The sequence below is a fragment of the Gymnogyps californianus genome, chromosome 2 (genome assembly GCF_018139145.2).
Source record: "Gymnogyps californianus isolate 813 chromosome 2, ASM1813914v2, whole genome shotgun sequence".
Lineage (NCBI taxonomy): Eukaryota > Metazoa > Chordata > Aves > Accipitriformes > Cathartidae > Gymnogyps > Gymnogyps californianus.
In genome coordinates, this window is record NC_059472.1 from 47,063,453 (window position 1) to 47,081,109 (window position 17,657).

A 17,657-nucleotide genomic window follows, 5' to 3' on the forward strand; every position below is an offset into this window, starting at 1 on the left:
CCACATATTGGCAGATGGATGACTTGCACTCCACATTTTGTGTTCTTGAAGTGGGAGTAAAAAAACCCCAAGGTATTTTCATCTCCCCAGCAACTGCATGTGCTTTATCCCTTTATAGTATTTTCCTTTTAGGTGAATAGGGCCCCAAAATTATCGTTTTTCTTCTCTGCTGTTATGGTGGCTAGCGCATCTGGAATGCAGCTATAGTCCTGAATGTAAATACAGTACTGGATAAATACTGAAGGTTACTTTAAAGATGCAGTATCCCTTTTAAAAATGCCTTTTTGCTTCCAAATTTCTAAAAGGTAGAGGAAGGGGTCTGAATTCCTTTGAGAAAAAAAAAAGTCAGTGTTGTAAGTAATTCTACGAATTACTTTAAATGGCAAAACTCTGAGATGTTATTTAAATAGAGTAACTCACATAAGAGGAAAAACAACCGATAATCTAATATTCAACCAATACGCAATTAGAATCTTTCCTTATTCATTCATCATAAGAATGCATCATATTTAGGCCATGGAAAAGCTAAAACATCCAGAACCTACTACATAAGTCTGACCCTATATATGTATATTTATTTGGGACTGACAAACCAAGTGGACAGATTAGAGAGGCAAATACAAATAAAGAATATTTGAGTGGGAAACAGGAAGAGAAAACAGGTTTCTAATTCCCAGTAGAGAAGCTACTTTCTCCAGACTCTACTGAAGCCAATCTGATTCCAGTGTTGGTCCCACTAACCCATCGCATATACAAATCTTTCTCAAGGAATCAACAAGAAGAGACGACGAGTAAGATTTGAGTTCCATAGTCCCTGGCAGGCATGGGGACTCCTCTAACAATCTAAATTCCTCTTTTTTTCTTTTTGCTAGGTGAAGTGACTATAGCTTAGCCCTAGATAGTGAAAGTCAATTGAAGAAAACAATCCTATTAGCAGAAAAACTGCAAACCGACTTAGAAGCTATGATGGCCGATACCCTGCACCTTGCCACTACCCCACTCAAAACAGTTGCTATTCGGTGCATTATTCATTCTGCATAGTTACTCCACTCCTTGCAGTTATTCTTCCACTGATCTTTAACCTGCAGCTTGTATCAACTATCAAAAAGTGGAGAAAAAACGTGCTGCACTTTGTGCAAATAAATAGAAGCTACAAATGACATGCATTACTGCCTTTTTTTTTTTTAGCACAGCAAGAGAGCTCATAGAAGCTTCAGTAACAAGGCGATCTTTTTTTTTAAACTCCTTCTACAGGTTTCCTCTTCTTCCCAGAAACTGGCACTCAGGCAGGAATAACTAAATTGTGAAAGCACCACGTGGAAGAAAAAAAAAACAATTAAAAAAAAAATCAATCAACTAATTGCAGACCATTAGTGGCCTGAACTGTTCCAATTTCTCCATTCCTTTGTCCTGCTCTCCCACGCTGATAAGGGATACTGCATCTTTGATTCAGTTCCTACCGTACAACCAGACAAGCTACACACAGTTTGGAAGGCCCTATGCAGTCATCATGACAGAAGGCTCCGCAGCCTTTGCACACGATCATGGCTTTCAGCCTGCAAGAGCATTTCAGTTCCAGTTCATCGGCATTGCTACTGTCAGCAAATTTCTGAACCGGGATCTGCGCATTCTGGTTAGACAGGCCTGTGGCAGTGTTTGAGCCACTTCCTAAAATCCCAATCGATTTCTCAATTGCAGATGCTGCCCTTTTGAAGCTTGTGCTACCGAAGTGTATTGTTGGATAATTTCCACAGAGCTGCTGCTGCTGCTGCTGCTGCGGGTGCTGCGTCTGTATTTTCTGAGCAGCAAGTTGGGTAAAAGGCTTCTGTGGCTCAGAAAGTAAATAGGAAGAGAAATCTGCATTCTTTAATGCAAACGCTTTTAACTGTTCTTTCACTTCGTTCTGATCATAGGAAGTTTGTTTCATGCCCAGTTCGCAGCTGCTGCTTAAACCTTCCTCAAAAGAAACAGGTTCAGATTTTATATTGCTACAGATGCTTGCTGGCTGAGGCCAACTAAGTCTTTTAGTGGTTTCCATAGTAACTGTCGGTTGTTTTTGATCAGAGGGGACTTCTGCATTTGGGTGAGGAGGAGGAGGAGGTGGCAGGGGCGGAGGGGGAGGAGGGGGATGCACTAATGTTTTACTCTGCAGAGTTTGAGAGGCACTGGCAATGTCATCACCTTCCTTAATTTGAATATTGGGGGAAAACACACTTCCTAGCCTCAGCTGGTGAGCTGCTGTAGAAATATTCACATCTCCCAAGCCCTTCTGTTCCAGGTGTCTGCTAAAAGCAAACGCGTTGCAGCCAGGTGGGCCTTTTGAAGTAGTTTGCAACAAAGCTGCCGTAGGAATGGGGCCCCTTGCAGCCATGGACATTTGGTAAAAATGCTGTCTATGTGAGGTACTAGCTTCTGCATGAAAGCTGCCATTTTTATCAATGTGAAATAAGCTCTGCTGGAAACTGCATGAAGGCAGTGGCCTCTTCTGCTGCTTGATCTCTGGGCTGTGTGCGATTCGGCTCTGAATGGCATGTTTGTTCAGCCACTCCTGCTTAAATGGCTGACCATGCCCTAGCTGATTCATGCTGGAACTAATTACACAAGGAGCCACTTTAACATCTGTGTCCATTGACACCTTCCCAGGCTCACATTTAATTTGAGCATGTTCCCCTACAGTCCTGGCCATCCTCTTTTTCGGATGGTTTTCACGCTTTCTGATTTGTAGCGGGGCTATGCTGCCTGCTGTAAATCCTTTACCATCTGGATTAGGAGAGTTGGAAGGATGTTCAACAATATTTCTCTCGGACACTGCTGTTTTACATACTGAGGTAGTTTGCAAAGGCAAGGGAAGCCTGTTAATTTCTAGTTTGGCTCCTGATCTGGGCTGCGGCAGCACTTTCTCTAAAGGCAGATTGCCTTGCAGTAACTGTGTCACTAAAGGATTGTTGGCCTCCACTGACGACAAGCGACAGCTAGAGCCCCCAGCACTGGTAACTCTCTTTAGGGTTTCTGTTGTCAGGGACAGGGAGTCTTCCATGGAGTCCGCAACGGATGTCTTGGAGGTCTGCGGCGGCTGCGCACTCGTGGCTATTTCTGCAGTCTGGGCAGGCATTTCAGGTCCTGTAAAATCCTCGGTGTCCATCCTGAAGCACTTGTCAGACTCATTAGTTTCCGATTTAACAGGAACAGCAATGTTCGTCAAAAGACTCCTGGATTGCAGTTCTGACATTTGCGTGTAACTGGAAGGTTCGGTTTTGACATTTTTTAAGCAGTTTTGCTCTGCGTATTCCTTATGCTTACCAGAGTTAAGATGGCTGACCACTGGCTGGTCTGTACTCATTGCCTCTTCATCATGCCAACAAATTCTATTGTTAGTGTTATACTGTTTGGCACAGGCAGCATCTGCTTCATTTTTAAATGCTGAAGGACCTCTTAATTGCTCAGCAAAACCTTGGCCGGGAGTAACCACCTCAATTAATTTATCTTGAGGAGCAAGAGGCACTTCTCGAAGACTTGAACAACCTGCCTGCAAGTTCTTGCTGTCTTGCTTTGCTGTAATGGTGATAAAGCTGGAACTGTGCTCAAGGCTTTCATTAGAGACCACATCAGGCCTGCTTATGACAGACACCTGAGGACAGGCTATACTTTGTAAGGCAGCTTCTGTCCTTACAGGTCTGCTCTGCAGGTCAATGCTGTTCTCTACATTTTCAATAGAAGAAGAAAGTGACAGACTGGAATTCAGATTTGTAGTGTGGTCAACAATGACTTTGCAAGGTATAGACCTATTCATGGCAGTTTGTGTAAAGCTCACTGGCTGAGATTTACCAGAGAGATCCATTCGGTTTCGTGCTCCAGAGCTTTTTTCTAAGAGATCAGCATTTAATTTAGTAGCATTATCGTAAGAGCTTATTGTCACCATGTTACCAGTAAACATTGAAATGGGCGGCCTCGCAACAGAATCTGCTACTGCAAGGGCCTCGCTGCAACTTAAACCTGACCTAACGGTAGTGTGAATGGAGACAGTGCTTTGCTCGTTACACCCAGTTATGGCTATCTTATCAGAAGAAAATCTGTTGGTAGTCCCCCCTGGGGGAATCAGTACAGAACTACCAGAGAGATGATTTGGCAAATTATTTGCAATAGATGAAGCTGGCACAGTGGCATAATGACTGGAGACTGTGTTATTTGCATTGCTACTTGGTATCGGCAACCTTTTGTCATCGATGGCATTTGATAAGACCGTATTGTCTATGGAGACTGGTACGTTACTGTTATCAATACATTTTGGTCCAACAGTTATGCATGGAGTATCAGCCCCTTGGATGGTTTTCAGCATATTTACATTACAAGCTGAAACTGCTGTGTTTGCACTGTCAACAGACATTAAAACAGAGGATTTATCAACAGAACTTGCAAAAGATAGTTCTTTAATTGCTCCAGACATAGCAGTGCTGCAAACAGACACAGAGACTGAACTTTTATTATAAAGCACTGGCACACTGTTACTTTCAGTAGAGGTAGATGAAATAATTTTCTCACACAATTGTGGCATAGGTATATTTTCATCAGAACTGTGCACAGATATCTCAGTAGCAGTTTCTGGTAATGTAGCTGTGTTAAGTGACTGCTGCAATAAAGTGGTAGTCTCACGGTGATGAGCAGACTTGTTGCTAGGGGACCTGCAGTTAGGATTAACTATAATGACACCGGTAGAACCTTCAATCTTTGTGTCAGTAGAGGTTGGTATCTCCAGAGATGAGGTACTTTCCTTTGAGCTGAACTGCGACTTTGATTCTTTATTAGTCTGGAGTAAATGAGCTCTGGCTTGATGCTTTGCAAATAGCTTGGCCTTTGTTTGTTCCTTGATGTGTGCCAGTGTTCTTGTCTTTCCACCTTCGCATGGGGTCCCCATTGCTCCAGAGACTATGCTCGCAGCTGCTGCCACGGCTGCTGCAGCTGCAGCTTCTCTTTGGGCTCTTGCTTGCTGAGCTCTTGCTTTGATATCCGCAAGAGTTCTAGCCCCAGTGTTTCTCCCACTGCTGACCGATGTACTTGGGGAAACTCGAGGTTCTGGTTTAGAAACAGGTTGGCTCTTGATGATAAAAGGTGGTCCAATTTTTGAAAGCTGAATCTAAAGGAAGAAAAAAACCAGTAATTTTAATGAGATCATCGACTCGCTAAAATCACCAGCTGTCTCTTAAAGGGTCAGAGAAAGGTAATGAAGGGAATTACTGTTCAGTGCAGCTGGACAGAAAAATGCTAAAAATTAATGATATTTACACCTCAGTATTTTATCATCCTCCAGCACAAATAACTGACACCTGTATTAGCCTACTCATGTTGATCCTTCTGACAGGAAGAAAGATTGAACTGGATGACAACATGATGCTTATCTGATACAATTTGTCAGACCTGTTTTATATGCAGTGTATCTAACTGAGAAGATCAACAAGCCTAGTGCAGTGATACTAGAGAAGAGCCTACGACTAAGCACTTGCTGCAAATGTGTGAAAAAGTAACAATCATGTCGTGCTTTTGCTCCTTGGTCTCCAATGACTAAGACATTAGGAACAGCCTGTCTTTCGCTTATATACCAGACAACCTACCTTGCCTTTAGACAGGATGTAGCAGTGTCTTCACTGAGCCTGTTTTTCATGTTACACCACAGACCACTTAGAGTAGTGGTACAAAAGAAGTGAATCACCAAAGGATACGCCTTTCCCTTCCTCACTCACAGTTTAAAGAGACTCATTTTAATACATCCCTGGGATACCTCCTACACTACTGCATTTCAAAAATGAAATCCTCAAACCTACAAATATTAAAAATGCAAATATTAAAGTTTCAAATACCTAAAACTTTAAGCAAAATAACCTGTGAAATCACTGGGATTATTACTATGTTTCCCATTAGGCACATCTGTTTTCAGGATTAGAGATTAAGAGTCCTGGGACCACTTTGTAACTCATACACTCTCTCAGAATACCCAAAGGTTGGCAAAAAAACATTTCCATTTTTTAAAAGGGACATACATTTACCGGCTGTCCACAGTAATACGACTTAGTGGTTAATGCTGTGACTTCTCTTCTGAAAGGAACTGAGAAGAAAACTAGGTAGTATTTGTAGAAAAAGTAGTCATATGGTATGATGGGAAGTGAGAGCCATATAGCAGAATCATTTAGGAGAACTGGGGTTCTTTTTCCTCTTTTAATTACAAAGGATAGGGGTTTGTTGGTGAGATGACCCAAGAGCCAAATATTTGTTACACAAAAAACATACTAGAATTGATTGTTCAAAATTATTTTTCTAAATGCTTGCCAATTTTTCAGTATTCTCATTCACTGGCTGGAGGCTTCAGGGAGATTCAATTCTTAAGACTGTGTAAGACTGACAGCCTCTGATTTTTCATAAGAGATCAGTGGAAATCAATATTAAGATGGTACTGTAATATATAACCATTTATATAACCATACAACTCTATGCTGGTCTGGAAGGCTGGAATACTTCACTTTTCCTAGCAGTTAAATTTTTGGCTTATAAATAAACACGCCTAATATTGCGAGGCTTTAACATTTACATGAACATATTTTAAAGAATATCACAAACTCACAATTATTTCAAAACATTCTGCTTTCTGTTTCAGTAGCAACTTTTTTCAGTTTCCACTTTGCATCACCAGAACTGCTAAAGCTCTAAGTGCTTGATTATTTTTATTATTATAGTCATGACCTTTTTCTATTCCCTAGTGATCTATTTTCCTTTGTGCTTAGAGAGTGATTAGAATTTATTAGGCTAGATAGAGACCTTCCAAATATGAAAGAATATCACTAAACTCAGAATGGGCTAACTTCCAATTGCATCACTGCTCATAAAAATAAATTAGTTGAAATATGCTGCCGCACTAGTGATTAAAACAGTTAGCCTATTTGGCCTCCTGGCCATATTAACAATGTTCAGTGATTGCAGCAGTTAAAAATAAATGCAGAAAAGGGCATTTCTGAATAATCAGGAACTCGTATTGCAAAGTCAATGGCTTAAGTTCAGCAAATTGGATCTAAAACTTGGCTGATGTCATCATGTACAAAATTAAAAGGGTCAAAATGCTGAGCCTATATATAACTAAATCTATAGATCCCCCTGTTAGAAAAAAAAAGCTTTCAACTGGAATTTACTTTCTTACATAGCAGAATGAGACGCATAAAAGTGTATGCTTAGCTGGTGTACCTTTTTTGCCTTTTGCTTTGCTATTAAGAAAGATATCAATACATATATCAATTAGACACTTCCCCTGTGTCCTGGTTTCAGCTGGGACAGAGTTAACTCTCTTCTTAGTAGCTGGTACAGTGCTGAGGTTTGGATTTAGTGTGAGAATAATGTTGATAACACACTCGTGTTTGAGTTGTTGCTAAGTAGCGCTTATCTTAAGCCAAGGACTTTTCAGTTTCCCATGCTCTGCCAGCAAGCAGGTGTGCAAGAAGCTGGGAGGGAGCAGAGCCGGGGCAGCTGACCTGAACTAGCCAAAGGGGTATTCCATACCATGGAACGTCATGCCCCGTATATAAACAGGGGGGAGTTGGCCAGGAGGCGCAGATCGCGGCTTGGGAACTAACTGGGCATCGGTCAGCGGGTGGTGAGCAATTGCGTTGTGCATCACTGGTTTTTTTCTCCCCCCCTTTCCTTTTTTTTTTGTTATATTCCTTTTCATTACTATTATTATTATTATAATATTTCATTATTACTATTGTTAGTATTATATTTTACTTTAGTTATTAAACTGTTCTTATCTCAACCCACGAGTTTTACTTTTTTTTTCCTTTCCTCCTCCTCACCTCACTGGGAGGGGGGAGGGGGAAGCAGCTGCGTGGTGCTTAGTTGCTGGCTGGGGTTAAACCACGACACCCTGATAGCCAGGTCTCTGTTTCCAATTAATTCTACAGGGAAATCTTATACTTCAGCCTACCTCAAGCCCTGGGCTTGCAAAGGAATCTCCAACTATTCTGACTCTAGGTTCTCTTGCACTGGTTGTTTTTCGTAGTATTGGTTCTGGCAGCATTTATTACTCATGCTTGCTGGAGAAGTCACCCGCAGGAGAACAAGCAGATAATACAGTTGGGCAACTAGAAAAACAAGTAGCACTGTGTACATGATGGGGAAGCTCTCAAATTAGATTAAGCCATAGATCCTGGAAAACTTTCCCTCACACAAAAGCAATTTTGTAGCAAAGACCCTGACTGAACAACTATAGGTGTATTTATATCAGAAGTAATTTGGCATGGTAGGAATGTAATAGTAAAGCGAAACCACCAGTACTAACACCCCTCACACGTCCACAAAAAATACACCATGCACTGTGTCTGCATGCAGTCAGTAGGAGGGAGATAATAAACCTTTAGTTTCCAAGTCAGCCTGTTTATTCATTACTTTACCTTAAGAGGTGGAACTCGGGGTTCTTCTCTGGGTGGCTGATCTTTATCAGATGGACTCGTTGATGAAGCACTACGGTTAGGCTGATCATCATCTATTCTAGCTCTCTTCTCTTTGCAGATTCCAAAACTGTGCTGTTCTGCTGTTTTCCTCTTTGGGATCTCTGGGTCTCTACTTTCATTCCTCACTTCAGGTGATTTTGTGGGTTCTAATGACTTGGAAGAATGTGAACTCTCTAGACGACTTTGGGTGCTGCCTGTTAGCTTGTGAGATTTACTTCTGCACACTTCAGAGAATGTAGCTTTCTCTAGAGATGAGGTATATAGTTTATCATGTGGCTTCGATGGAAGCAATTCGATATTTTTGCCAACTGATCCTTCTGATAAGACAGCTACTTCTGATGGCAAGAGTGTACCTTTCTTGTCACCTCTTTGCTGAACACTGTGATTTTTAATTTTGATCACCTCTGGAGGAGAGTGTTCTGGGATGGATGCAATGTAGGATTTCTCAGTTTCAGAATGTGACTTACATAGCTGATGACTGAGGTTTTTGCTTTGGGGCTCTTCCAATACTGAAGTATCAGGTATAATTGTTAGTGGACCAACTTTCATATTTTCAGGAGCACTCTGAAGTTGCTTTGGCTGAACAACAAGATTCTCTTCTTGAACCACCTTAGGAATGGCAGGGCTTTCTTCTTGCAAAGTGGGAAGGGAGTCTTCCAACAAACATGGTGATTTCCTTTGTTGCAGAATAAGTCTTTCATTGCTTGGTGAATTAGAAACTGGAGATGTCTCTGATGGAAGAGGCAAACTATTTGCCATGGATGTTTCAGAAGTCAGAAGAACAGACGACACTGAAGATGTTTCCGATGTTAAAGGCAAATCAGACATTGGAGATGTTTCTGATGTTAAAGGTAAATTAGAAGCTGGTGATGCCTCTGATGTTAAAGGTAAATTTGACATCAGAGATGCTTCTGAGGTTACAGGTGAGGTGGACATTGGAGAGATTTCCGACATTAAAGGTGTGTGCAAGTTTTCATCACTGGCCTTTTGCTGAATATCACCTTCAATGTTTTCAGTACTGGACACTTCAGATGAGCAAGCTGTTTCAAGAGATGCTGGAGTACAGGGTTCCTCTGAGGTCGACTGAGTGTCTCCTCCAGGAGAGGCAATACAAACACACGGTCCTTCTGGACTTCCAGAGGAAAAGGAAGTTTCAGAAATACAAGCATTCTCAGACAGCTGTTCCTCAGGGTCACTCTGAAGCTCCATATCCACTGCAATGCCTCCACCAGTGAACAAGGAGCCTTCCAGAGCAGCATTTTGCATTTCTGGTGCAATTAGCTCTTTTGCAGACTCAGAATCCTTCTCTGCTGTATCACTGACAGAGTTTGTGGAGGAAGCTGATCGTGCTGGTGATACGCAATCCTCCAGCTGATCTATCACAACTGACATCTCCTCCTGAGGGCATTCTGACTTCAACTCCACTTTAATTTCAATATGAGATACAGTATCAGTTACATCATTCATCATGACACAGGACTCAGTGCTGTCTGCAAGCTGTACTGCCTCTGTTTCTTCATTTGTACCAGCTGGACTTACTGACTCCTCAGAAAACTCACGTTCTGTTTTATGGTTCTCCTCTTGGCATTCACAAATACTTGTCTCAACCTCTTCAGCAATCTCCTCCTGAATGATTGATTCTTCAGGTATCAGTATATCCTCTGAGTCTGCTGTTAGATCCTTGACAGGAACCTGTTCCATACTACAAAGAGACGGACAATAATCTCTCTCTGGTAAAGGTGGAATTTTAGCGCCTTTCTCTTCTTGGTCCTCAAAGGTTGCTTGCTGAGAAGGACCAGGTGTGCCAGAAGATCCACACAAAGAATTGCTTTCATCTTCATCATTGTTCTGCGCTGCAGTGAGTTTCATTGATTCCCCTCTTGACATTCCCAATCTAAATAAAACCACACAAATTAAAAAGGTTTTTCATCATAGACATGATAAAGGAATAGGACTGTCTTTCTCGCCCACATCTTTTATTTACAAAAAGGACATATTTTCCAGTTTAAAATAGTGGTTTGGTTAAGTGGTGGCTGACTAATTTATATATGGTTTTATATATTTTGGAAACCTAAATACCCCGATTTTCTTACCAATGTTAAAAACCTTAAATATTTTTAAAATAAGTAATCTATTATTCATTATTTAACTATTTGGCACTTCAATGAAACAAAAAAACAAGCTACACATTCACCACTACTCATACTCTGTTTAAACTTCTGTGTTTGTTTTTTTTTTTTTTTTTTTAAAATACCAGCACAACACTGCAATACTAATACAGCATGCATTGCAGAGGAAATGCACAACTGTATCTTGTTCCATCAGTAACAGTTCTAAAGGAAATCCCTTTTTTCCTCCTACACTTGCATTTAGGGTCAACACAGCCAGCAATACGGCTTAAATGCTGCACTTTAAAGAAAAAGCTGCACCTAAAACTAAGACGGCAAAGCATGCGTTTCAGTTTTGTAATTTGACAGTAATTTCAAATTTATGATGAAAATCAAAATAACTCCACTTCAGCCTCATTTTACAACTCAAGAGTCAATTATAAAGATCTCAGTTGACAGCTTGTGTGTTTTTGCTCCATTCTTTCAGCAAACTAAATACTTCATTTAGGATGAAAACTATTTCTAAATAAACAGATCTATGTATATATTATTCATTCGATTTCACTATAATTAGAAAGAAGTTTAACATTCTTAAGGAGCTAAAAAGACACATATTTATAATCTATGCATTCATTCTCAGGGATGAAGTGCAAAGGAACCATTCCGACGTATACTTCTCTTCTGAAGATTTTCTTACCTTTGGTCCTGAAAATATTGGTTTAAAAAAAGTTTTATTACTTCAACAGAATTTAAAAAACCCACAACAAACCAAAACAAAATAAAAGCCAAGGGCTGAAAAAAATGGTTATTTTAAAAAATGTATGCACTTTGACATCCTAGTTTCCTTTTAAGAACAGTGGGAGTACAGGTGTTCAGCATCTTTAGTAAGATTTTCCAAGCAGACTTTGTGCCTCATCAATTCCATAATAGCAGAAAATACACAAAAGCTTTGTTGGAGGCCTTAAATGAAATTTCATGGTCTTAAGGATCTTCTGATCTAATTAATAGAATTTTGATCTCTGTCCTCATTTTAATCAGAAAACAAAGAATAATATGGAAATAAGCAAGCATAAAAGATATTCAGAAATTATGGAAGCAGGATAACTTGTCAATGTGCAGCCAGAAGATACAGAGATCACAAAGGCCTGTGTATATGGACGTACAGAATAAACACGTAAAAAACCAAAATCTATGGTTGCGCATTTTAAAAATACTGAACAGATGCATTACAGTGATAGCTGTAAATGCAAAAAAAAAAAAAAACCAAAAAAAAAACCACCAGCCTGGAATCGGTACCCCAAAAAGCACTCTCAGGGTAATTATTAATATTGCCTACTACTAGTCACTTAATATGCACAAAGTCTCCCTGTGCCATCAATACGCTGAGGAAGGATCCTCTAGAGAGCAACTCAGAACAGCAGATTTACATGTCCCACACTGAACGCATTTCAGAAGATGTGTCTTTCTTCTATACAGACTATAGGTTCCCTATATAGTCTAAGTTTAGGTTATAAATTTAGGTGAGTAAAGTTTAGTTTACCTAGGTTTAGGTGAGTAACTTTCTTCCTCTAAAATTCCTTGAGTAAACAAGCAAAAGTTATCTCAGGAAAATGAGGAGGGGAAAGAAATCCACTGCATTACTGAAAACTGAATCAGTCGTCTATTTTCTCTAGCTGGCTTACATCACGAAAAGATACTGCCAGATAGTTATCTTTATGGAATGAAAATCAGCAAAGGAATGAAGGACAGGATAAAGGTGAATGCAACTGTCACACAGACACTACACAAATACACCCATTCTAGTAACACATTGAAGAGGAAGAAGTGTAAGAAAAATAAGATAATGCAGGATTAAGGCCAGCAGAACATGTCCTGAATCTTAATTGTTTTTTTGCAGTATTAGAAATACTACTATCTTCAAGAAGATACTGCAGTGAAGAAAAAGGCTTTCCAAAGGAGAAGGCTCACGATCAGCATGTTTAAGGCAATCTCAGATTGCAAGATAAACGGCTGATCTGTTTTCTTCCTTAGAGAAAAAGACACCCAAGGTTTGCAAAACAGCACAAAAATATGAGGACAGCAGTAAACAGCCATCAGTGAAAATGCTAAGGACCGGATTCAAGTGATAAAGTAAGGGCAGTCAGTCATCAAATAAAAAAAACCCAAACAGCTACTCAAGGATATATGGATGCTGATATTCTAGTGCTGTGATAACTAGTACCAGGGAAAATTAAAAAAAAAAAAAAATTAATGAAGGATTAAATCAGCAATAAATTTGAGAGGAGGTCTACTAAAAATTAAAGCTTTGATTTAGTGAGCTGGCAGTACTATCCTGACATGTAACTCTCTCAAGAGTGGGAAAAGAAATAATATATTGAGACAATAGAGTATAAGCCTTGCAATCCTGGGGCAACAAGCCAGAAGAATGTGGATTTCTGGCAACATGCGTCAGCTGATCCTAGATAAATGACTGCAGAATGAAGTTTTTGTTTTGTAAAGAAAGTCAGAGAGAGAAAAAATGAACAACCATGAGGAAGTGGAAAGAGAACATAAATGGATAGAAGTAAACTACAACTGACAGTCCCATGATAAACAGCCTGGGTACAGATAAGAGCAAACACAAGAAATATAATGTGTAGAGCCAACATGGAAGAAGCACTCTAAAGCCTTTGAATGCCACGAACTGGGGAGTATGTAAAAATGTTTACAAAGATTCTGCATCTATTAATGGTCCTTCTCTAAGGTGAAACTTGAATTTACTTATGCAATATTAAAAGATCAAATTAGCTGAAGTCAGAGCAAAAATACCACATTGACTGTAAAATGAGCAAGTTAGACTGGAAGAGAGATCCATTTTGCAGACAGTGCATGTGAGAAATAGCTCAGGAGCTTTCAAAATCTGCTACCTCAGTCGAATCAACATAGCTGAAAAGAGACAAAGCCCAATCATACTCAAAGCAAGTTTAAAAATCAAAGTGAAAAAAGGTGAGAGAACTTACACAAGGTGGAAACTATAGCAAAAGCTACCATCCAGTCAGTAAATAATGAGAAAAAGTACTTAAATCTGGCCAAGCAGCAAAGAAGTAGAATCTGCCTCCATAACAGCCAGGAAGAAGAATGCAAGTGAAACAACGCAGGCTGGGGAAAGGGCAGGGGGGACCAGATTCAATATTGTAGTCAAAATGGAAATTATGTGCAATATGACATTTTGAATAACAATGTTGATCTCAGGAACCTATCAACCCAAATGACGTGCATCACTGCAGACTGAATAATTATCTGCCAACCATTATAGTGTCCAGCATTCAGCTAGCACGGCAGGACTACTGGCTCTGTAAAATTATGAGTATCATTCTCTGTGCATGCGACAGTCATTTGTGACTGAGGAATAGGCTTCAGCTAGAGTGAGGTGCTCATGCTTTGCTGGTACTAAACTTCTACTTCTTGTGGAAGGCCCTATGCCGATACCTTACATAGCCCCTTCCTTCATGAAAGGTTGGTAACCGACTCTTCTCTTGACGTGCATAATGAAAAGCCATTATGTTCTTTATCTAAAAACCTAATTAATATTTTTTGATACTAAAGGGATCAACACCTGGACTACATTGAGGTCTCAAAGCTGTTAAGTAAAAAATTAAGCACTTGACAATAAGAAAGTCTGCCATATTAAGACCCTAGAATTTCCATTATACATAAAGATAAAGTGGTGTAGAAATCATATTCACAGTGAGAGAAAGCACCTAGCAAGGACGCGCAAAACAAAATACTAAAATGGATCTGTCCATTTGCTGCCTTGTTTTCACTACATTTCCCAGTGGTCCAAGGCAGTGGATTGTGAGAAGTAGCATTGTTACTGCAGAAACACTTTAGTTAATGCCTTAATCTTTAAGTTAATCACTTAAATGAAGGGTTCCCTGTGCCCTTGATTTCCTAAGTAAAAAATATCTAACAATGAAACTAAGACATCTCATGTGATGCTGGTTCCCATGGCACATTTTTGTCTGCTAAGTATTATGCATAAATTCCATTAAAACATACCTGAAAATAAAAAAAAAAAATCAGTATCTTTTAAAGAATTAGTTTACACTTTATAATAATTAATACTTTTAATACTTAATATTTTTAAAAACAGAGATGTAATTCTAAATATTGATGGATTAACTTTTAAAGGCAATTTTTAAAAGGAAGATTCTTCAATTTTAAAAAGATGTTAATCTCCTTAAATTTTAATTTTTTAAAAACCTGAATATAAGAACTGAATCTTCAGCTACTACAGAATGCCATTTCTGTATCATCATCAATGAAATTGTACTGACTCGCCCCAGTTGTGCACCTGGAGTGATACTATCTAATTAATTTTAGTCAGTTAAGGGTATTTATTTATTCTTTGCATCTCACTTCTAAAATTAGACTCGTCATTGTCACTTTCATTTGTGAATGAAATCTAGCCAATATTTCTTCTATGTCGCATATTCTACTCCAGCAAGGGCCATCTCAGTCAAACAATAAAAACCACTATTTAATTTTAGAAACTTTGCAACTAGCTTAGAAAAAATAAAATAAACATACTACAGAAATATCTCTACTGGTCTTCTAGTCTGTGGAAGTTGTATTTATATTTTGCAGGAGGGGAGAATTGCCCTAATGCTGTCTTTTAAAAGATAATTGGAAAATACTCGCATGCTTGGGCCTTGTGTCTTAAGCTCTCCTTGGAATGAATTTTTATGGATGAGTTATGAACCTTTAAAAATGCAATTGTAATGCAAGTGCAGATACACCACTATAATTCTACCCACAACTTCTTATACTGGGGAATGACTGCCTTTGATAACTGCTTTATTAAGTTTTACAGCGTATGACCGTGCTATATGAAGCAGAGAATTATATTTTCATTTCCTCCTAAAAGAAAATAAAAAAATGCTTTTATTTGCTTCAATACTTACTTTTCACCATAAAACCTTTCAAAGAATTTTTCTTTCCAAGGTTCTGTTTTCTTTTCCTTTTCAATCTCTTGTCTGATGCGCAACTGCATTTCTGGTGTAAATTCTCCTAAAAAACAAATACTAACATATTGAATAAAAGTTGTCAAGGATTAGCTTAATATGGGTAATTATAAATTACAGATACAAAGATGACATACAGTGATTTCTGTTACAGTCATCCAACAATTCCAAATGAAAATAATGAAAAACAAAAGTGAGTGTGACATAGAAAGATTTAATTTACCATATAACATCAGTATTTCAAAAGTATAGTGGTGGGATTTAGTTGCGTGCATTTATGTTTCCAAGGCTGGCAGCAATGAAAATGCTTGGGTTTTTTTTAAACTGTCAAAATAAGCTGCCACAGCAAGCTCTAAAAATGTACACTAAATTCAAAATGGAATCCACAATTTTTCTTTTGCTGAATTACTGGTGTATTACACTTTCTATTCTAAAAGTATTTCTCAAATGTAGAAACGGAGACATTCTTCATAAAAACAATTAACCTTTGGTAAATCTAAGAACAAGTAGAGAGTTACCTTCTGCCAATCGCTGTTTCCACCCTTGTGCTGCATATGCAAAGAATTCATTATTTAGAGCGGAACTACTGAGGCGCAAAACTCCATCACTTCCCATCTAGAAAATAAGCCGATGGTAGCAGAAGATAGTGTCAGAAATAGCTTCAGCTAAGATTACATAAAAACAGAGTTCCAATTAAGGGAAATGGGGAGGGATAGGGAGTGGGAATAACAAAGAAAATTACCTACTACTACTAAAACAGCATTTTCATTATAGTCGTTACTGTAAATGCAAGTGGGCTAATCCAGCACCAGTGTGCTCTCTTCAGTCATCAGTGTTACTGATGATAACTCAGTTTACAACTGATTGATGTGTTTTAATCACTGCCCTCTATCTTGAGCCTATGTCTAGAGCTATTGTACAAAATCAAAAAGCAAGATCATTATTGTACTTGTGCATCTGCCTGGAATATGGTACAAAACAAATTAATTAAATGTAATGAAGACAGTAACTTTGCTGTTTCTAAATAAACCTAACACTCATGTTAGCTAGTATGCTGTACTGGCAGAAGAGTGGATAACAGGTAACCTTAACAAAATAACCGGTGTAAAATCGGCACTAAAACTAAAAACAGCTATACACATAATTTTATAGGCAACAACAGTGAAAACTGTGGAAGAACATTATAATTATTTTTACTTTCTACGTCTGTCAAATATTCAATGATAAAACACCATTAAAAGTCTTAATCACAGTATTTTCTACAATAACTTTTAAAAGCAATCCAACTATTGAGCTTTCTTTTACCGTAAAACTTAATGCTTATTTTCAGGTTGTGAGGATATGTCTGACTATTGCAAGAATTCTAATAACTGAAAATAGTAATTATATAAAACAAATTAGCAGTGGGTATCACCGATAGCATAATAAATAAACAGACAATAAAAACAAACTAGCAAGTAAAGAGAGAAAGAGAGGAAACAGCAGAAGAGGCAATGTTGCTATAACAAACACTCACTATTTTACATCCTTTAAGGTAACTAAGAGATAAATGTTTGCAACACCATTTGTGATCTAGCTGTAAAAACCAGCACATTTTCCAGCATATTAACACGTTTTAGCTATGTAATATCCCCTAATTCTCAGTGCTTCTTTCAAACTGGAGCCAGAAAGAAGCAGACGTGTCAGAAACATTAAATGATATTTAGCTCCATCTCCCTCGCTGAGCTCTATATTTCACTGATAATACTGGCCCTACTTTCAGAATAGTCTTTGCTACTTTACTCATTGCCTAGCTGACATTCTGTCCCACAATAATCTCATAGGAGTAAACCAGAAAGATGTGAAGTAGTAAAAAGAGAAACAGAGTGGTAAGTATGGACTCTGAAAAACAGACAATGCTAAAGGCATTTGATTACTGCAAGAAAACAGTATGTGTATGGTACTAGGGTCCCTCCGCAGGATACGAACCTACAGCACTGCTGCCTGTGATTTCCTGCTCTATGGCATTGTTTTGCCAACAAGTCATAGGATTTGCATTCAAGTAGGGTGGATATATAATG

General features: G+C 38.7%; 1 protein-coding gene across 1 annotated transcript in view; it reads right to left on the reverse strand.

The window, feature by feature from the left end:
• Positions 1 to 1,422: 1,422 nt before the first annotated feature.
• Positions 1,423 to 17,657, reverse strand: part of ASXL3 (ASXL transcriptional regulator 3) — a 130,361-nt gene continuing 114,126 nt past the window's right edge. The window contains exons 9-12 of the mRNA XM_050915748.1: positions 16,116 to 16,212; positions 15,538 to 15,643; positions 8,427 to 10,380; positions 1,423 to 5,131 (exon numbers count right to left, since the gene is read on the reverse strand). Of these exons, the coding sequence (XP_050771705.1) occupies positions 1,457 to 5,131; positions 8,427 to 10,380; positions 15,538 to 15,643; positions 16,116 to 16,212 (5,832 nt within the window). The 3' untranslated portion in view covers positions 1,423 to 1,456. The remainder of the gene's footprint in view (positions 5,132 to 8,426; positions 10,381 to 15,537; positions 15,644 to 16,115; positions 16,213 to 17,657) is intronic.